This window comes from Panthera tigris, chromosome D1, assembly GCF_018350195.1.
Source record: "Panthera tigris isolate Pti1 chromosome D1, P.tigris_Pti1_mat1.1, whole genome shotgun sequence".
NCBI classification, from domain to species: domain Eukaryota; kingdom Metazoa; phylum Chordata; class Mammalia; order Carnivora; family Felidae; genus Panthera; species Panthera tigris.
The window spans coordinates 48,358,756-48,379,211 of NC_056669.1; the positions used below are offsets into that span (position 1 = coordinate 48,358,756).

The following is a 20,456-nucleotide window of genomic DNA, read 5'->3' on the forward strand; positions in this document are numbered from 1 at the left end:
CCTCCAAGGTAGGAGAATATTGAGGCTCAGGAGTTGAAAAGATAGTCACTCAGCTGGTGTGTGGCACTCAGGCAAAACCCAGATCAATGGACTTCTCTAGGTTACCATGTAATCAATGCATTCGGTAAGGATTTCACCAGAATAGAAAGCCAGGGAAGAGGCATGGAAAATTATAAAAGTGGTTAAGGAGGCTTCCACAAAGTTATTATGAGAGGGCTGGGATGGGGAATTAAAGATTACAGATATCCCATGGGGCACCTGGGTGGCTCATTCCATTAAGCATCTGACTCTCAGTTTTGGCTCAGGTCATGATCTCACAGTTTGTGAGTTTGAGCCCCGCATCAGGCTCCGCATAGAGAGTGCAGAGCTTGCTTGGGATTCTCTCTCTTTCCCTTTCTCTCTGCCCCTCCCCCACTTGCATGCTCTGTCTGTCTCTTTCAAAAATAAATAAATAAACCTAATAAAAAAAAAAAAGATTGCAAATATTCCAGACCCCAAGGGGAAACAGTGGCAACTCCCTATCCACCACCCAGTGTCATTGTCAAAGAGGATTGATGAGAGGCCAAATAAGATGTTATGTTTTACATGCAGATAAGTTGGTCAGGTTTTTTGTTTTTTTTTAATTTATTTTTTCTATTTTTTATGGTTGGTAACCAACTTCTCTGTAAATAAAAGGAAGCGGAATTCTGGCATCAACTGCATAAGAATAGCTCTGTGTATGTTAGAAAACTGGACTTTCTGTGTGTTCAGTTCAAGCAGAAAAGCTTCTTGGGGACTTGCCTTGTTCACCTTTGTTCTCCACCGATGATCCCTCTCCTGGGGCAGACACAGAGCCCTGTCGTTGGAAACCACTCAGTAATTATATTATGTTGACTTCGACTGAATTGATTTGAGAAAGATTTTAGCTTTTACTTCTCATTAAATTTGACTTCAGAATGATTTTTCCCTCTCGGCAGAGTTTTGTGCTTGTTTTTCAGATGTTCTGTTTTTCTTCTGGCGTCGGCCCCAAAATGGGAGTTAGCAACAGCAACATAAACTCCAGGCATTCTTTATTTCATTTTGTCAGAATTCATTCTGGAATTGTACATGAGAAATGGGGCAGTCGGGTTTATTTTGGAACAAGGCTCAGGGCTGTCTAACCAAGCTCAGAATGACAGGACTAGGCATATGACCAAAAAGAGGGATTTGGCAGGCAGCCAGCCCCATTTCATACAATCTACCCAGAACTTCTTCTGAATATATTAATCTGTCAGCGCATACTCATCTATGTACATTACATGTGTCTCTCTTTATTATCCTGTTTTTCCTCTAATTTTGAAGGCTCATATCCACCCCCGAAATCTAGGAAACTCACAGAGGCATATTAAATGCACATACTAAAATTCTTGTAGACATGCATAGACAGTTTCAGCCGAGTCAGACCATTCTATAAACGCCACAAGATGAAATTTCACATCTTTGCTAAATGAAAGTTGATAAGAGCCTGAAACTTGCTAAGTAACACTCAACTGCCTTGGTAGGACATTAGGGGTTTTGAGGTAGGTGACATAATCTTAGACAGCTTCGCAGTTTGGAGAAACATTTTTCAACTATCAGAATGATAGGCCTTATAAATACCCAAATTCTCTGGCTTCTTCTTCTAGGTGAATGGCATTGACCTCCGTGGAGCATCCCATGAGCAGGCCGCAGCTGCACTGAAGGGGGCTGGACAGACGGTGACGATTATAGCACAATACCAACCTGAAGGTCAGTGAGAAACCAAGCTTATAATGTTCTGATACGTTTCTGTGAGAATGTATACCCACATCTGGTAATCTGTATTAACCAGTCTATACCAACAAGGTTTTTTAAAACTCACCTATCCTGAAAAATGGGTGTTACATGTCCAGAGAATATGAGGCTTTATTACCCTTAATCTTCCAAGGAAAACATCAGTTAGAAAGTCCTCTTTGAAATATGAATTTAAAAAAAAAAAAAAAAAAACTATCCTCAACTTTATTTATATTCTTATCTGTAGGCACTTTTGGTCAGCAATGGATAGTATAAAAACCATTAAGATGGACTAAGAATCAAACTGACATGAGACAGATTAACAGGAGAAAATGAAATTTAATAGCATATGTAAGGGGAATCCACACAGGCAGGGAAATTCCAAAGACAGGCAAAATGACATATATATATGTCATCCTGAACTGTGAAATGGGTGGGGTCTGGGACCTTAGAGGACAGGATTGTATTTCACAGGGCGATAAGAAGAACTGATATTTGGTAATTAGATATTTGTCCTGGCTATACATATACAGATGGATCACTCAGATAAAATTTATCTCTGCTAATAACCATTGTTCTGGGAAAGACCCCCCAGGTGAGATCCTTCTATGTAGTTATAGGAGGGACAAAAGTTTCTCTTGAGCCTTTAGGGTCTCAATTGCCTTCAGCTCAAAATCCACATACCAAAGTGGCATATTCAGTGGGGGCAAGGGGGTGGGAGTGGTTGTCCTGAATCCCTTCAGGAGCAAGGAGGACAGAGAGAACAGACCATGATCAGCATTCTCTCTCTGTGGCATTAACTTTTATTAACACTAACACGGCTTTTGGTTGTCCTTGATGTAGATTTGTGTGTGTGTGTACTCTCAGCTATAGTATAGCTTGTTTGCAATATGCTACTGTAAACCCTGAAACATGGTGAGATGTCATAAATTGGCTTAGCCAACTGAGACCTGATGAGATATCCTAAATTGCATTAGCCATACCCTGCTCTTTGGTTTGTTTCAACATCTGTTTCTGTGATCAGAGTGAGGCTCAATGAGACAACCGGGATGTTACCTATTGTGTGGTTGATATTTTAGCAAATTTGTATGTAGATTGCTCCTTTGTTAATGAAATGCAGTTAAGCACACCACAGTGGGCTAGACTTTTTACAAGAAAAAAAGAGGAATGTGCTTTCTGTCTTTAGGAAATGTAGTTAATTACCCTTGGCCCACATAGCTCTCAGAGAAGACTATTAAACAGATAAACATGGAAGTACAAGATGCCATTAAGGAAGAGCCTTTATGCCTGTGGGTATAAAGAGCTTCTTTGACCTTTTAAAGTGATTCTTTCTTAATGTCAGTTGGTCTATTGTTCTTTGGAAGACTGGGGTTTGTATCTTGCTTGTGAAGTCTTAGATTTTATTTACCATAATGGTGGCCAACCACATATTTCATGTGAGAATAAAGAAAACATTGTGCTATGTGTATTTTGGAGTGTTTCATTTATGTTGCCTGTCTTTAGAATTAGAATTTGCAATTAAGTTATAAAAATATATATTAAATGTTTTCTCCAATTGCCCTGGCCCAGATATGGACAGAGAATGGGGGAAGAGGAGATTTGTGATTATCAAAGATGGATGATGACAACACCAAGGGAAAATGTTCTTCCTGTATAGCTTTGAAAGTCTTTCTACTTAAAAATTAGTAAATGTGTCTTCTAATAGCAATAAATGGCTCCAGAAGTATCAGTTGTAAAACAGAAAATAAAAACATCTGGTTTAGCATAATTTGATGAACAAATTCTACTTCATATAGAGTAAGAACTTTTACATGGGACTTTTCCATTTTCTTTGTAGCTGTTTTCATTCAGTCTCAAACTGTATGCCCTTCACCACTACCTGGCACATGGCAATAAATACCCAGGCTGCTTTCCCATTTCTGAAAAATTTCATCTCAAACACGAATTACAACAATTAGAAGCTTTTGATAGTGAAGACAGCCATTCAAGTGACCTTGAACAGAGTGATTTTAAACTTTAAAGGTTACAGTAAAAGATAAGAATGTCATCATTCTATCAACTTTAATCTTCATCTTAAGCTTCCTTACAGCTTTTGTTTCCTTTAAGCAGTGTACTTAATTTGGATACTAGGCTGTGCATTGTGAAGATGTCTATTCAAAGCAAATCTTATAAATCATATAAACCAATTTTCAAAGTGCTTCTAAAGAAATGTGCAAATAAAAACAATCTTATTTCAAAATGCCAAAGTGCAGATAGGATTCACAGAATGACTTCCCTATTTTAATAGTCTAACTGTATTGTAATTTTTCACAGCTTTAAATCAGTTGGAAATGGGGTAATGTAACATCAAGCAATCATTTTCCCCTCTTTCTAAATTTAATGTGTAACTGAGCCTTAATTTAACTATTATATGAAATGGAAAACTGATTGGATTATTGTTTAGATCATTAGGAACATTTAAATTTTATGACATTTTTAGGAAATAATGAACAATTTGCCTTTAAAATAACAAGTAAAAAGAAGAGTATTCCATCAGAGTCCATTAGGAAATTCTCACCAGATCCCCTTCATTTGCACCAGGATTATGAGATGTCCATGCTAAGACAAATTTTATTTACATCTCTTTTGGTAGGTTCAAGAACCAGGCTTCCAGTAAATAAGTTTTTCAATTCAAAACATAAAAATGCTTTTGTCAGGAGTATACTAGATTCCTTGCTCAATGTTACCAGACATTCAGAAAATTTGGCCCTTCAGACTCATATCCCAAGTCTTTGTCTTTAAGAATTGTTTGTTTTTTATCTTACTGAGGAGAAAGAACTTAGATACATTTAACAGAAATCATTTTCTGATGACACAGAACCAAAATTGTATAATAATGACACCATCTCTAAGAATTATGGGATGTCAGACAAGGGCTAAACCTGCAGAAGCCAAAACAGTACAAGAGTACTTCATGGAAATGAGGAAATAGGGAAATGGAGCCAGACTCTTAAAAGTGGGTGAGATTTCTATTCTGAAGAGCAGGAAGAAAAAAAAAAAATATCTTGCTAAACTAAGTAAGATCATGAGCTCCATGTGTGCAGACACACAACCTATATTTTGTTCACTGACAAATCAATTTTCTATGTTATACTTGTTATTAGTGTTTCTTAAAGAGTTGCTGAGCTGATAAATAAAATTTACCTTTCTTTAATATTCAGTTTCTACTGAAGATGATTGAAGATTGGAGGAATGATTCAGTTTCACTACTTGCATTTTTTCATTTTGGCTTCAAAGCAGAAAATATGTGCCAAACCAGCATGTGTTGCAAAATATAAAACCATTTCCAAATCTGTTTTTCATAAGACTTAGCACATTTTTGAAATAATTATAAATAATTTATAATTATCATAATGTAACAATAAATGTCTTCCTTGGCAAGTTTTACTGTGCAGAGTAAGACCAAAGTTGGGGTAATTTAATCCCTGTTATCTAAATTACTCTATCCATCATCAAATCTTATCCAATGCCTAGTCCTAGGTAGTAGAATTAAAGCCAAATTTGAAGAGTCACATACAAACAATGTTTCTTTCTGGTGGTATGATTGTGATTCATTTATACCAGCCTTTTTTAAAATCAATTTTCTATCACATGTTTACTTGGAAATTAACATGTATTATATTGATAATAGGAAGAAAATAATGAATTTATTTTCTTTATTTCTTTTTTTGAGAGGATCATTTATCTGATACTTAAAGAATAATCCTACTTTAGCAATATGGGAAGTTAATTCTTGTATAAAACTTCAATTGTCTATATTCAGTTAGTGAAGTTACTCCCATCACTACTTCAAAAAAGGAAACATAATGTCTGCCCTCTCCCTGGCCCACATATATATATATACATGTATATCCCTTTCCCATCCCTTTATAGCCATCTTCCCCATTGCTTTCAGAATTATTATTCTAAAAAGATATTAGCCCAAGGTGCCTCTGCACAAACTCCATGCCCTTCACAGTATAGTCCCAGCCAACCTCCATGTTCCCTCCCCACTAACCCAACCATCACCCACCAGCATCATCTTTTATAGCCCTCCCACTGCTACACAGGACTGCTTTCTGCTCCCCACACTTGGTCCTGAACAGTTTCTGTGCCTTTGCTCCTGTGGGTTTCTCTCCCTGGAATTCCCTTTTCTCCCATTCTACCAATAGGATTCCTACTCATTTTGAGGGCCTGCACATGTCACTTCCACTATGAAGTCCTCTTTTATCTGCTAAGTCAGTGTTGATTGATTCAGTCTCTGAACACTTTAGACCTGTATTCAGATAGTTTTTGTGTCCCTTAACATAATTTGTGCATTTCCCGACTCAAGTAAGCTTCTAGAGGGCAATAATTCATTTATCGCTCATTTTATGTCAATATGAATTTGACTAGGCTGTATTAAAGAGTTATCAAATGGATCTCCATTTGTTTTAGAGGTGCAATATAATATTTTCATTGTGTTGGCAAATAATAGTAAGTGCTTAAGAAATATTTGTTGAATGAATATTGAATGAATGGCGTGGGTTTTTTATATTAGTTACAGAAATGGTAAATGAATCCCCAGATTGGACATTTGACATTGATGCAGTTTTTATGTGATGCCTTTTTGTTCTTTTCTTAAAAAAAATTCACCCTATTGGATGATCTCCCTTTCTCCTGCACTGCAGAAAACTACAGCTATTTTTCTATAATAGAACACAAGCAAAAATTATTAAAGCTCCAACATTTTTTAAAGTTCCAAAACTTGGGGTGCCTGGGTGGCTCAGTTAAGCATTCACCTTTGGTTCAGGTCATGATCTCGTGGTTAGTGAGTTCGAGCCCCATGTTGGGCTCTGTGCTGACAGCTTGGAGCCTGGAGCCTACTTCAGGTTTTGTGTCTTCCTCTCTCTCTGTGCCTCCCCTGCTTGAGTTCTCTGTCTCTCTCTCAAAAATAAACTTTTAAAAACAAAAAAATTCAAAAACTCAACTTTAACACCATTGATGAATTTTTAAAAGTCATTGATTATATCCTAATTATACATTGGTCAAAAAGGGTCTAACACAGCATTTCCCAAATCAGATAGGGGCAAATCTTTATAGCATTTGTTGCCTTCTCACTATATAATAATACCTAGATTTACTGTGGGATCACTGACTAGGGCTGAAATCATAAGCTAGCTACCAGATATTCACTAGGAGAGCCAAGTGAACAGTATAAACTGTTGGATAAAGCACAAAATGGAAACCAACATATTCCTATGAAAGCTACCAATATCCTTTTGCCTTTAATCTGACTATTCAGGGCATTGTTTTGGACACAGAAAGGGTTTCACAAAGACCTGCAAGTAGGAAAGAGGTGATCAGTCAGCAAGGTCCCCATCAGTGAGCGGGGATCCGAGTAGACAGTAGAGGGGCTGAGTTTCTCCATCATTTAAGTTTTTATCCAGGTTGCGGTTAGTTAACATACAATTTAGTTTCTGGTATACAATACTGTGATTCAACACTTCCATATAACACCTGGTTATCCACCTTTTATTCTCTCATAGAATATTTGAGTTCCTGAAAGAAAAACCCAAAAAACAGAGTTAACTGTTCTCTGGAGACTTACAAATAGGGCCTGGTTTAGGGAATTGTGACTGAGTGGCTATGTGGTTCATTTAAACTTTAATTTGGTTAGTAGATATTTTTACTGAAAACTTACTATTCTCTAGTCATTGTTTTTGGGAAAAGATAAAGCAGTGAACCAATAAGTCCTTCTCAAATAAATATTCGATTTGTCAGATGGTGGTAAGTAATGTAAATAAATAGGAAGAAACGTGAAAATGATAGTAACAGAGAAATGTATGGTGAATATAGAAGGCCAAGCTAATCAGTTTATATTTCAGCAGAGACCTCAAAGAAATCTGAGAGGAAGCCATACAGGAATCAGGGGAAGAAATGAATTATTCTAGAGTCTTGGTCTGCCAACTCTGGTCTGTGAAGCAGCAGCATTGATAAAAACTGAGAGCTTGGTAGAAATGCACAATCTCAAGCTCTAATTCAGGCCTACTAAGTGAGAATCTACATTTTTTCAAGATCCATCGGTTATTTGTATGTACATTAGTTTGAGAAGCACTGCACTAGAATACTTGAGGACCCTGCAAAAATTGTGATTTGTTACTGTGGGATCGGACTCCCTCTACCTGGAGTACAAGGCAATGTCACATAAGGCTGCATCAGTAAGGTTGATTTCTGGCATGTGTTACTCAATGATTGGTCATGCATCAGTGGTTGTACTAGGGACAGGTCAGGCTGCAGGGAATCTAAGAAGTTCATGTGTCATTCACCTCTACCTTGCCTCTACCTCCCCTCTAAGTATAGATTATCAAGCAAATTCATAAGTCTTGCTAGAACTCCTCATCTCGTGAGACAATGAACCTTTTCAGGCTTCTTTCCCTTTCATTATGGCTTCTCTGCAAGAGAGTAAAGAAGCAGTAAGTTGGGATGAGGTAAGATTGAACTCTATCCTGATGGGCAACTTTGTGGATCAAAAGAAAGTTATTAAGGCATCACTATAAAGTTTCTTTAAGGAACTTATTATATTTTAAAGCAGAAGCTCATTTCAGTAATCTTTTTTGTTCCTTTTAAATTATGAAACTAATTCAGAAGGAAAAGTACTCATTCTTTTCAGAATGAAGTGAAATTCTGATACTTTTCTGGGTTACTACTCTAAATGAAGTCACAAGCTTAAACCATAGTTGGACACCATCATCTATTTCTCTATAAGGTCAAAGATGTGGTGAAAACCTAAAATGAATATGTAATTTACTCTGAAAAACTATAGATACCTTCTGTACTTAAAGGTTCCCAGAAATGAAAGTATATACAACATCCAAGAAGCTTACTTAATTCAACCTAAATTTCTTTCTTAAAATCAATGTCTACATAAGTTTATACATATGAATGAGCAGCTGTGGCATGTTGAGATATTTTCTCAGTGCAAATAACTGCATCTTAAATACCCAGGCAATATTCATAAAGTCTAGGTGGAGGTCTTGGTCAGAAATTGCATCAGTATCATCAGGGAACATTCAGGATGAGCTTTGGAATGGAAAGTAATATGTAAGACTCTGGACTAGAAAGAGAAGACCAGTATTCTAGTCCTAACTCTACCCCTAACTGTGTGACCTCATGCTAGTTATTCATCTTTATGAGTTTTCATTTTCTCACTTAGAAAAGAAAAAGTTAGGATGAGTAAAATATTTTCAAAAGAAAGAACCCTCCAGTTACTGAATTCTAGATGAAAGACATGACCCCTCAAGTAATATAGAAGTATAAATATCATTATTTGAAGATCTTGTTGCTAATACTGCACCTTTGTTCTTTGCATTTTTTTGCATTCTTTAAGAAAAAACACAAAATCTGGTTAACTTGATGTATTCTGTGTAGTTTACCTAGAATCACTGAGAAATGGAAATTAAGAGTTGAAAAAATCCTTAATGATCACCTTGTCCAGCTTCACAGATGGGGGAACTGAGGCTCAGTCAACATCCACATAGGAAATTAATTCAGTATCTTAAAACTTGTCATAGATGCTAAAGTTGAGGCTAGCTAAAGTTGAGGCTGGCTCAACAACTAGTAAATTCCTAAATTCTTTTAATTTACTATAGTAGCTCATCATGGCTGATGACTTAACTAGCCCAAGGAATCTAATCCAATTAGATTATAATGAACAGAAGAGAGTTGAAAAATTCTTATGGAACCTCAGGGCTTTCTCATGCCCATAATTTCACTTTCATTGCTAGCTTATTACTCTTGTTAATTGTTCTTACTCATGTATCGCAATTGAATGATATATATAAGAGAGGTTTCAAAGTGTAAGCAATTACTGTTAATTTACAAAATAACCACAATCGGGGAGTATTGATACTTCAAGAAACAGCTCAAATATATTATGCTTTTTGCACCTGGGTGGCTCAGTCGGTTAACTGTCCAACTTCTGCTTAGGTCACGATCTTGTAGTTTGTGAGTTCGAACCCTGCATGGGGCTCTGTGCTGACAGCTCAGAGCCTGGAGCCTGCTTCAGATTCTGTGTCTCCCTCTCTCTCTACCCCGCCCCTGCTCACTCACACTCTGTCTCTCACTCTCTCTCAAAAACAAATAAGCATTAAATTTTTTTTTAATATCTTATGCTTTTCCCCTTTCCTACCCTAACTTCTTCATGCAGCATCCTTCATCCATCTGTCCATCCATCCATCCATCATCAATCAGTTCATCCTTAGTGATATTCTGTATTGCCACATATCATCTCCAAATATGTTGCATTAAATCTGATTTAATTAATTTGATTCACATATTCTAATTTTTACCAAAATATTAGGAAGGAAGCTTACATACAACTTTATATCACTCTAGAATTTTTATTGCTTAGCTGTGTCTTTCTCCACAACTCTCTCTCATATGGGTACAGGCTCCACCAACACGTTCTGCCTCCTCCTGCAACTAGAAATCTCCCAGGATGTCCCTTTACTTATGTATCTTTTTCCTACCCTTCTCCCAGTTGCTTTTTTAACTCCCCAACCTCCAACTAAAACATAACATCACAGAATATAACAGAAAAGATGATTCATGCAAACAGAGTCTGCAGATTTATGGGAGGTTCTCTCTCAGTGATTAATGATGCTGCATATCTTTCTCCATGCTTATACCCCGGTTTGGACGTACAGTAATGTAATGGGGACAAAGTGAGATACCACTTCCTGACTCAAAAAATTCTTTTGACCTAATTATTTATCCTGGGAATCCAGTGTTTCAAACTCTTATCAGAGGGGCTAAAAATATTTACAGAGCTGATATATGTCATTTCCCTTCCTGTTATACCATCTCTGCCCATAATTAAACATACTGATCTTTGGGTGTCTCATCTTGTGATTTTATAATATTTTGAAGGACCCTTGGCATCCAGTGACATATTGCACTCACTCACTAATACTGAAAGAGGCTAAATAAATCTGTGCTAGAGACATTTTGACAACCAAAAAGATCTCTTAGATCCATCCCTTGAATTAGCAGCACCCAGATCAAATACATGGAAATAAAGGGTCCTAATCATATTCTTGACTATACAAGTATTACCAGATGAACACAGATCCTCCACTGATAAGGAGTTTCAGGACATTAGAGAACTGTTAAAGAATGTTCCACAGAGACAAGCAGAAGAGGAATGCTGGCTAAAACATCTAAAATACCTACTAACCTTACTCCATATTCTCAGTAAAGAATGTAGTTCACCTCCACATTTGTTTGGAAATCCCAGTATATAAGCCAACCCTCAAATTTACTAATGAGTAATGAGACATTTTTCTTGTTACTTCCCTGACTCTACAGCCAATGCTTTTTAACCACGCCCAAGCCACATCACTTTCTAAACAGTGATGCTCTGTTTTGTTCATTAAGATGGTTAGAGAGATTATTTTTAAGGCTCTTTCTGGCTGACATTCTATGAAATTAGAATATGTCATTAAGGAACAATTATTGCAAGCAGGTAATTTTGAGTGTTCTCATTTTATTCCTCACATGTTAAACACATGGAAATTCTGCTTTCACCCACTTGGTGGGAAGGGGAGAGAGATCTATATCTGTGGAAATTGCTCTCTCTGTGTTCAAAAGAATTTGAACCCCCCAATAATGGCTTTAAATTCAATTCAAGTAGAAACACTTGTTACTTGTTGGGGCTTTCAAGATTAACAATTTATTATATATGATCTCTTCATTTACAGACACATTATAGCCTAAATCTTAATCAGTTTCATAAAGTAAAGTAAATGTAACTACCAAGTTGGGAAACAGATTTATTGGGGGTAAAAAGAAATAATATGAGGAAAAATCATTTTTGATAAATTCAAAAGCTGAATTCTGAATTTAATTCTCAGAATCACAAGTAGTAGCAACTACAGAATGGGAAAGCCAAACCCAGGAAACATAAAGTATACATCTTTAATGTATATATACATTCCTAATAGATTGCTATTAGGAATATATATAGAGATTCCTAATCCAAATAGGATTCCTGGTAGACTCATTGACTAAGCTATAAAAGAAAAGTATTCAAGTTGTACTTTGGTTCAAGATAATCTTGTTTTACTCACTGTTTTCTCATATTCATGTTTCCACAGCTAAGGGTAATTTATTTCCTTAATAAGAGTTGCTGACACGTTGGGGACATAAAGCAAAGGCAGAACAAAAATTCCTTCAGTCAGTCTTCATTCAGCTGATATTTATTAAATGCTTCCAGTGAGTGACACACTGACCTGGACATTGGAGATAGAATGATGAACAAATTATGCATGACCCTTTCCCTGATATACCTACAGTTAGCAGAATAAAATCACACCAGTGGTTCATACAAGCTCAGGTGAGTGCTCCAGAAAAAGAAAAGGACTTAGATCTAGACTCTCAGAGTCTACATATTCACGTATATTCTTAGAGTGTACCGAGCCAGACCAAACCAAAATAGACTAAAAACTCTGACCTAGATAGAGGCTTAAGAAGGAAATTATTTCCCAAGGAAATAATATTTTCATGAATTTGAAGGGTAAGTAGGCATTAATTTGTCAAAGCAGAGCAGAAGAAGCAGTTGTAAGGAAGAGGAGGGAAACGTATGTGAGAAAGTGGGAGAAATACCATGCGTAAGGAAGTGAAAGAGGGAGGCGTAGGCAGACTATGGAGGACTGGTATTTGGTTCTTTCTCCTGAAAGCAACAGTGTTGAAAAGTATTAAGCCAGAGGCTGGCAGGATCAGATTTTTTCTTCTAAAAAAAAAAAAAAAATAGCTCTGACTGCTGAAAAGAGAATAGGCCAGAAAGTGCCAAAGATGCTGGGAAAGACCCAGTTAAAAAATGCCCATCTGGGTAAAATGGTGGTGGTTGGCTTAGAAGTAGTGGCAGAATTGGTGGAGAGGAGCAGACACACTCAGGGGGAAAATGGGGGGAAAGTTGGTGATAAAGTCAACAGCCTTACATGTTGGCTTATTAAAATATATAAATTCACCCATTTCATTAAAATATGGCACAGCATTATTGACAATTACAAGACAAATAAACCCATCAGGGAAAAGCATGTTTTATTCAGCTTATACCTTAGTCCCTAATATGGGCCTAGTTCATAGTAGGCATTCAATATGAAATTTTTTCATATGAAAAATTTTCAAATTTTCGTAAATATAAAAAATAAAAGAATGATGCCAATGAATAAATATATCTATTCTATAGGAACTCTCTCTTCACGTTTTTTATTTTAGCTAAGGCAGAACAAAATATAGATGTCAGAAAAAGAAAGACAGGGAGTTGGTAGCAAGAGAGAGAATAATTAAGACTAGTATGGAGCAGTCACCATATGTCTGATGACATTCTAAAATCTCTGCATATATTTACACATTTAGATTTCTCAAAAACTTATGATATAGGTTCCATTGCATCACCCATTTGCTCATTTACAGATGAGAAAACTGGGACTCAGAAAGCATAAGTAGTTTTCCCAAGATCAGACAACTAACCAGTAGAGTAAAGCAAGGAGTCATTCTCAGGCAGAAAGATTCCAGAACAGCCATTGCACTAGACTACTTCTCAAAGGAGAAAGAAAAGGAGAGAAAAAGGGAGGCAATGGAGGGGATATGCAGAATCTAATAAAGGGAAAATGCCATGTACCCAGAGAGAGAGAGGACAGAGGTACAGAAGGGACAAAAGAGTCAGATGGGGAAATAGTGATAAGCTAGGCAAGGTCAGCCGACAGGCAGATCAGAGAGACTCTAGTAATGAGATGTGATCAAGAAGGGAGACAGGCCAATATTGGGTTGTCATAGGCCATAGGCCCGGGAGCAGAGCAAGGCTAGTTGGGTGAATTCCCTTTTTTTTTAAGTTTGTGGTGGAGTTCTTTTCAAAATATGGGGCAGTTGGGGGCCTGCATTTCAGTTCTGAGAATAGGTGTGGCCCCAAACTGGTACAAAGGCAGGTGGAAGGCTCACTATTTACTACATTTTGAGGTCTTAAGTGAGTGATAACCTCTCTGAGCCTGAAATTCTTCACCTATAACATAGAGATAATCATATTTACCTTCCAAAGTTTCTGGGAGAATTGGAGAAAATAGATGTAGAGTGTCTAAAATATATAAGGTCGTCAATAAATGACAGCTAGTATCACAACCCCTCAGCAAGCTTATTTGAATAAACAGTGCTCTCCGCACCCCCACCCCCCACATCCCACCCCTGACTCTAATCAGACATTTGCATTATACTTAGAACTACCTAAGAACAGACAGGATCAAAGAGCTTCACAGAGTTTGGTAAGCAGTAGTTGTTAAGAGTTCCTATTTTGAAATCAGATATAGTTCAAATTCCAGCTCTACCATTAACAGCTCTATAACCTTGAACAAATTACTTCACCTCTTGGAATAGCATTCTTTATCTGTAAAATAAAAATTCATACCTTTCTCTTGGCACAATTTTGCAGATTAAGTAAATCAGTGCATGTAAAATGCTAAACACAGTTCCTGACAAATAGCACATCATCAGTGAGTGGTATATCATTATTATGGTAATTATCAGAAAGACCAGAAAGTCTACAATATATGGTTATTATGTGGAGAAAGAGAGACAGAGAGACAGAGAGAGAGAGAGATGGAGGGAGAAGTGGACCCAGAGTGGGAAAGAAAGTTTCAAAAGCCCTTGGGAGTCTGTGGATACAGGTTTTTAAGAGATTTCATGTGGAAATTTATATGGAAATAACTTCCTATGTGGGCATGTCAAATAAATTGTCCTCAGCAGAGTCCTGGGGTCCAGTGACAAAATGGCAGGAACAGAGGGTGGCGGGTGCCAGAAGAAACAGGCTGGGCCCTGGTCTCAATCCCCCTCCACCCAGAGCAGACTTTATTTGTTTTTCATGTTTGGTGTTGGATACATGAAATCTGTCACCAAAAAAACAGTTTTAAGCTGTTTAAGCAGAAGGCAAAAAAAGCTGTTAGAATGAAGGTATGTGTATGGTTAGGATCCAGAAGAGCTATAATCTCACTTAATTTTCCACTAGAATGTAGACTCCACCAGAGCATCAAGTGTTACCTGTTTTGCTTAATGCTTTGTCCCCAAGGCCTAGAATGGTGCCTGGCATATAGTAGGTATTCAGTAAACATTTGTGAATGAATGAACGAATAAGCTGAACAAATGTTCATGCCTTGCAATCGCTCTTGAGCTGCAGTGGCAGAGCATATTCACTCCCACTGAGATGCCTGTTGGGAGTCACGTTAGATAACTAGAGCTCCCATGCATTGATTTTCCATGCTGAAAACATAATTGATCTATGAGAGTAGATTATGTGGTCCCAACATTGATTTTGGCATTGCTGCTGACCAGGCTGCCCAAGACAAAAATGCTCTTTTCCTTTGGTTGTTTGGTATTTGAAAGCAAAAAATTAAGCACTCAAATAGGCATTACTCCAATGAATCTCATACTGGTTTTGAGCATTTTTGTAAGTTTTAGAAACATAAAATCAAATATAAAATATTAACCAGCACACATTTAAGACTTTTCCATTTACAAAGAGCTTTCACATATGTTTCTCATGCAATCTACACAACAACTCCGAGAGGTGAATAGAGTGGTAATATCATCACTCTAATTTCATAGGTAACAAATGTGAAGCTTGGTGAATTTAAGTAACTTGCCAAGGTCATGCTGGTCATAAGTGAGCTGAACTTGTACGCAGGTCCTCTGATTCTGTTTCTCATGCTTCATAGTGTTCTTCAGATGTTCTTTAGCATCACACTGTTTTATAATTCTTTTATCCAAATAAGGATACTTGAATCAATCTAGAATTATCAGGATTTCTGATAAACACATTTTGAGAAAACATATTCATGTTTGTGTGATGGGTGAATGTTTGATGGCGTGTCATTTTAACTTTGTTTTGTAATAGTAATATAATTACATGGATTCAAAAATCAAAATAGTATTAAAAGGTATACACTGAGAAGTCTTACTTCTACTCATTTCCTCTCAACCACTCAACCTCATTTCCTCTTGCCCTTCTAGGCAGCCATTTAATTAATGAGCAATTTTTTTAAATACAAACAAACTGAAACTATAAAGGAATATAGTTAAATCCTATTTGCAGGTTTTAAAGGAGAAAAAAAAAATTCCTAATAGGAGAATGCATAATAGCCTGAAGAGTTAAGGAACAAAACATTGTTCTTTTTGAGTTGGGCAACATTTATATCTGCTCCTCATGCCTTAATTAATTTATTTTTTTTAAAGTAAGCTCTATGTGGGCCTTGAACTCACTACTCTGAGAGTAAGCGTCTCCTGCTCTACAGACTGAACCAACCAGGCACCACTATTTCTCACGCCTTAAGATATTTTCCCAGTACAGAAATAATTTTATAAATACTAGATTTTCTTTCAATGTGACTATCATAATACCCAATGTGCTATGTAAATTGCCAAGGATCACAAGTTCCAAAAGAAACCTTCATGTAATTGTTCTTTATTAACTGGTATGTTTTTTTCCTAGAAAAATTTGGAGTACTTAATATACTTTAAAGAGGTCACTGGAGTCTGAAGGGATCTATAATCAAGGTTAAAGCCACCCTATTGCCTTGGAAATATGTGCAAGAATTACCTAGTTTCGTATAATAGATATCTTCATATAAAGATATTTGTAATCTTTCTTGATTTTGTAATAGGGAATACATAAATTCCTCTTTAAAGTCACTCAGAAGATTCTTTTATAAGGTGATTGATTTCTTAGTTTTGTAAATAATCATACCCTACTTTATCCAAATTTTAAATATTTTTGTTTTCTTTTACATATATGCATTTCTTAAAAACAGGTATCATTTATCATGGGAGATTCTTCTGGGAAGAAAATGGAGGAATGTTAGAGTTCTAGTAACAACCCCCAATGTTATAACTTAGCAATAAGCAGCAGAAACACAAAGTGTATTTAAAAGAAACACAATTATCTATAAAACTGAAGAGAAATAGTTCTTCTGGGGAACTATTAGTGAGAAATAATGGAAGTGGAATGTGTACACAAATATCATCAAAACACAGGGGATTCAATCCAAAGAGATGAAGCTGTGAAGATTTTTGGGGGGAGTGGTGTCAGGGAGGTCATGGCAGGGAGAATGTGCAGAGAAAACTGCTAAGGAAAAGCAAATATTTTCAACCCTCTTCCAGATTCAGGAGAAAACATTCCCAAATAGTCTTCTGATGAAGGAATATTTAATCTTCTTATTGGAAGCAAAGAAAGAGGATTTTCTTGTCGATCTTTTATTTGATCATTCTGTGATTATTGATGACATTGATACATTAGGTATGCATTATTGTAGTTCTTTTCTCTGAGATGTGAAATTTCTCTCGCAATTTGTGTTTTCTCATTGCAATGCTATAGCTTTGTGTTTCCTAATTATAAAGCAAAAAAGTAAAAATTTACAGTGAGCCTGAGACTCTAGAACAAACCACAAATAAGATACAAATAAAATATCTGAGGAAAATCACGTCTCCAGCTACACCTCTCCTTATACTTTATATTCTACTGACATCAAATTGCAAAGTCACCTAACAGGCCTTGATGTTTCATCCTCTGTGACTTAGTTTCTGTCTTCCCAGAATTCCCTTCTTCCTCTGTGTACTTGACAAACTCTTCTATCAAAGAACAAGCTAGAGATCATCTCCTCCAGGAAGCCTTCCTGGCTGCACCACTGCATCCCCAGTAGAATACCACTGCTTCCTCCGTGCCAGCTCAGTGTCTAATATTGTTGCATTTTTTCCCTCAATCTTGTAATTCAAGTAAACAAACATCCAGTCTCTCCGCAGAGTATGAGTTTCATGGGGGAAGGGAGTGAACATAGTAGACAGTCAATAAATGTTTGATGAATGACTCAGTCAATCAGTAAAGATTTGGGTGCTAGTGAGAATCTTGAAAATGGGTTGGGACATGTGGAGAGGCTGATACTATTTCTAAATGATAATAAAATGATGATAATAAAAATACATGATAAATGTTAGATGGAGGCAAAAGAGGGTTCTTGCTTTATACTATCCTGAAATGTTCACATATGTTAAGGAATGAACTTGTTCAAAGGACTCAGAAAATCACAGGTAAACATGAAGACAGTAGGTAACCACATCTTGGGGTGGGGGGGGGGTGGCAACAGTCAGATCTCAGTTACTGCCCTCTCCTTTTCCCCACTTCTTTAGAAAGGAGAAAAAGTTCATGGTTATACAACTAGTATAAGCCAAGTTCATGAATTTGATAGCACTTTCTCTTCAAAGCCTCATTAAATGTGTTATATGTTTAGTCTTAGAATCTGTGGAGCTACATTGTTCTAAGCCCTGGGGCTTTAGAACTCTCCTTTGCTCTAAAAGAGCACTTTTCCTAAATCTAGCAAGATGGCTGCTTAATAAAATACACCAAGTGTCTGAGCAATTGAAGGAAGAGAGTGGTGATTATGGTTTAAAACTGGATATAAAAAGAAAGCAGATTACCACTGAAGTGAGGATTTCTGCATGTCATTTGGTTTAAATGGAACTGTGATTAGGAAGAGGAGAAAGACATCTGAAAAGGTCATTACAAAAAATAGTAACAGTTTTGAATTTCAACTAAATGGATAAAATTTGGGACATCACAAATGGAAGTAGTTTCTAAAGCTCTCTACACAAAGCATTTAATGTAAAAAGTACAAATGCCATAGAAAAGTATATGTAACCTCTAAAGAGCAACATAGTTGGTTGATAATGAATTCTATCTGAATAAAATAACATCAAGTGTGTATAAAATATGTAGTTAACATAATGAACAACTTAGTTTTAGGTAGCAGCAAAACAGGCATAATTATTTAAAAGGAAAAAATGAATTCATCAGTAAATATGAATTATCTTTCTGGCCACAAACATGAGATTATGGATATAATAGACTTAATCACCAAGCCACTAGAAAATAAATATTTGGAAAAAATAAAACTTACTTCTTATAAAGAGAGACAGACAGATGTTTGAGGACAGAGCAGAAGTCTTACATGTTCCTGGTACTTGCTAGCTACCTAATCTTGTGAAAGTTATTTAGCCTCTCTGACCTTTAGATCCTTCAACTGTGAAAAGGAGTTAATAATGCATTCTTTATATGGTAATTTGATGAATACATCATAATCATAATTCCTGGCTCATAGAAAGTGCTCAGTAAATGTTAACTACTAAAATAATGAAAACTAATGATGTAAAGTGCCCAGTATATGCCAAGCACTGTTCTAAGTGCTTTCCCTATATAACCATATAATCCCTAAAGCAAGCTTCTGAGGTCAGGGCTATGATTGTTCCCATTTTACAGATGAAGAAACCAAGGCACAGAAAGACTAAAATGACTTGGATCACACAGCAAGGTAGTGTTGGAGCTGTGATTCAACCCCTGGTCTGACTGTACTGTCCCTGTTCTTGGCCATGATAGCACGCTACTAAAACAATAGCTTGTTTAAATTTCTCCATAGCACTTATCAATCTTATTTGTTTGCTTATGGTATTCTCACATTTGAAAATAGGCTCCATGAAAATAAGAACCTTGACTGCTTTATTTTATTAGTTTATCTTCAGCAACCAGAACAGTGTTAGGCACAGAATAGGTATTCAACAGTAGTATTTATAGCACATTGAATTATAATTGTATTTACTATAAATAAAGAAGAATGTTGGGAAATTATAGAAGATGATGAAAGAGTCAAAAGGAAATATGTGTCAGAAAGTAAGGTTCTAAAAAAGAATATGCAGCATCATTGCTAGTAATGAATCAGAAACACTCCCCAAAATTACCAGTGACAGTTTATTTACAAAATAGAGCCTTGGCAAAATACATAGCACATATGTTTTCCCTCAATTGTTGATAACAGAATTAAAGACAGGCACAGTTTCGTTTTTCCTCATTTTTCAAACTGATAAGAAGAAAGAACACAATCCAGCATTGCCATGGAACACAAAGAAATACCAGACACAAATAGGATTGATTACCTCATAATTCATTGCAAAAAAAAACCAAACAAACCGACAACAACATTCAGTAAAATCTGCTGAGATTGATCCTAATACCCATTTTGTTTATAAAAAGAAAATATGATAATAGCATTTGCCACCATCCAGATACCGAGGAAAGCGAAATAGACTTTATATACTACCAAATGGCCTCAAGATTCCACATGGGCTTACTTGTCATTTATTGCTCACATCTGCAGCCCAGGCAAACCTGCTCTATCACTTCAGAGTGTGTATTTCAATCATAATCCTGTTGCCTTTGCTTTCCATGGTAGGGTCAGGCAATACTTTCCTATCTCTATCCAGCTGGAAAAAAACCAATAATATATTTATCGTTCCTCCTTTGTTCTGGCCCTTTGCTAGTCACTGGGAGCAAAGACATCCCACTCTCAAAGGCTGGAAAAAAACAAGATCTATTTGACTTCCATGTTTGTCTGAGGAATCTGACTACATACCAAATTTAAATCCTGTATTTGGAAAACTTCTAACCTCTCTGCTACAACTAAAGGCATGTTGTTAGTGGCAGGTACCAGGGTCCAGATGGAGTCTATCATGCACAAATGGACAGTTTTGTGGTTTCTATTCAAAGCGAAGCCCAAATTAAAAACCTTTTCTTCTCTGGATATAAAACAACAATGCGG

General features: G+C 36.5%; 1 protein-coding gene and 1 long non-coding RNA gene across 5 annotated transcripts in view; one reads left to right on the forward strand and one right to left on the reverse strand.

The window, feature by feature from the left end:
* The window catches only part of LOC102972156 (disks large homolog 2), a 768,935-nt gene that overhangs the window by 470,741 nt on the left and 277,738 nt on the right, over positions 1-20,456 (forward strand). For both annotated transcript variants that reach the window (XM_007078972.3, XM_042959513.1), the window contains one exon: positions 1,644-1,746. In XM_007078972.3, the coding sequence (XP_007079034.1) occupies positions 1,644-1,746 (103 nt within the window). The remainder of the gene's footprint in view (positions 1-1,643; positions 1,747-20,456) is intronic.
* The window catches only part of LOC122231456, a 72,192-nt gene that overhangs the window by 13,268 nt on the left and 38,468 nt on the right, over positions 1-20,456 (reverse strand). For 2 of the 3 annotated variants that reach the window (XR_006208712.1, XR_006208710.1), the window contains 2 exons: positions 11,898-12,059; positions 718-1,074 (listed from right to left, as the gene is read on the reverse strand). This is a non-coding gene — a long non-coding RNA (uncharacterized LOC122231456). Of the gene's footprint in view, positions 1-717; positions 1,075-11,897; positions 12,060-20,456 lie in introns of those variants that run through there. The other variant, XR_006208711.1, reaches the window with a different exon arrangement.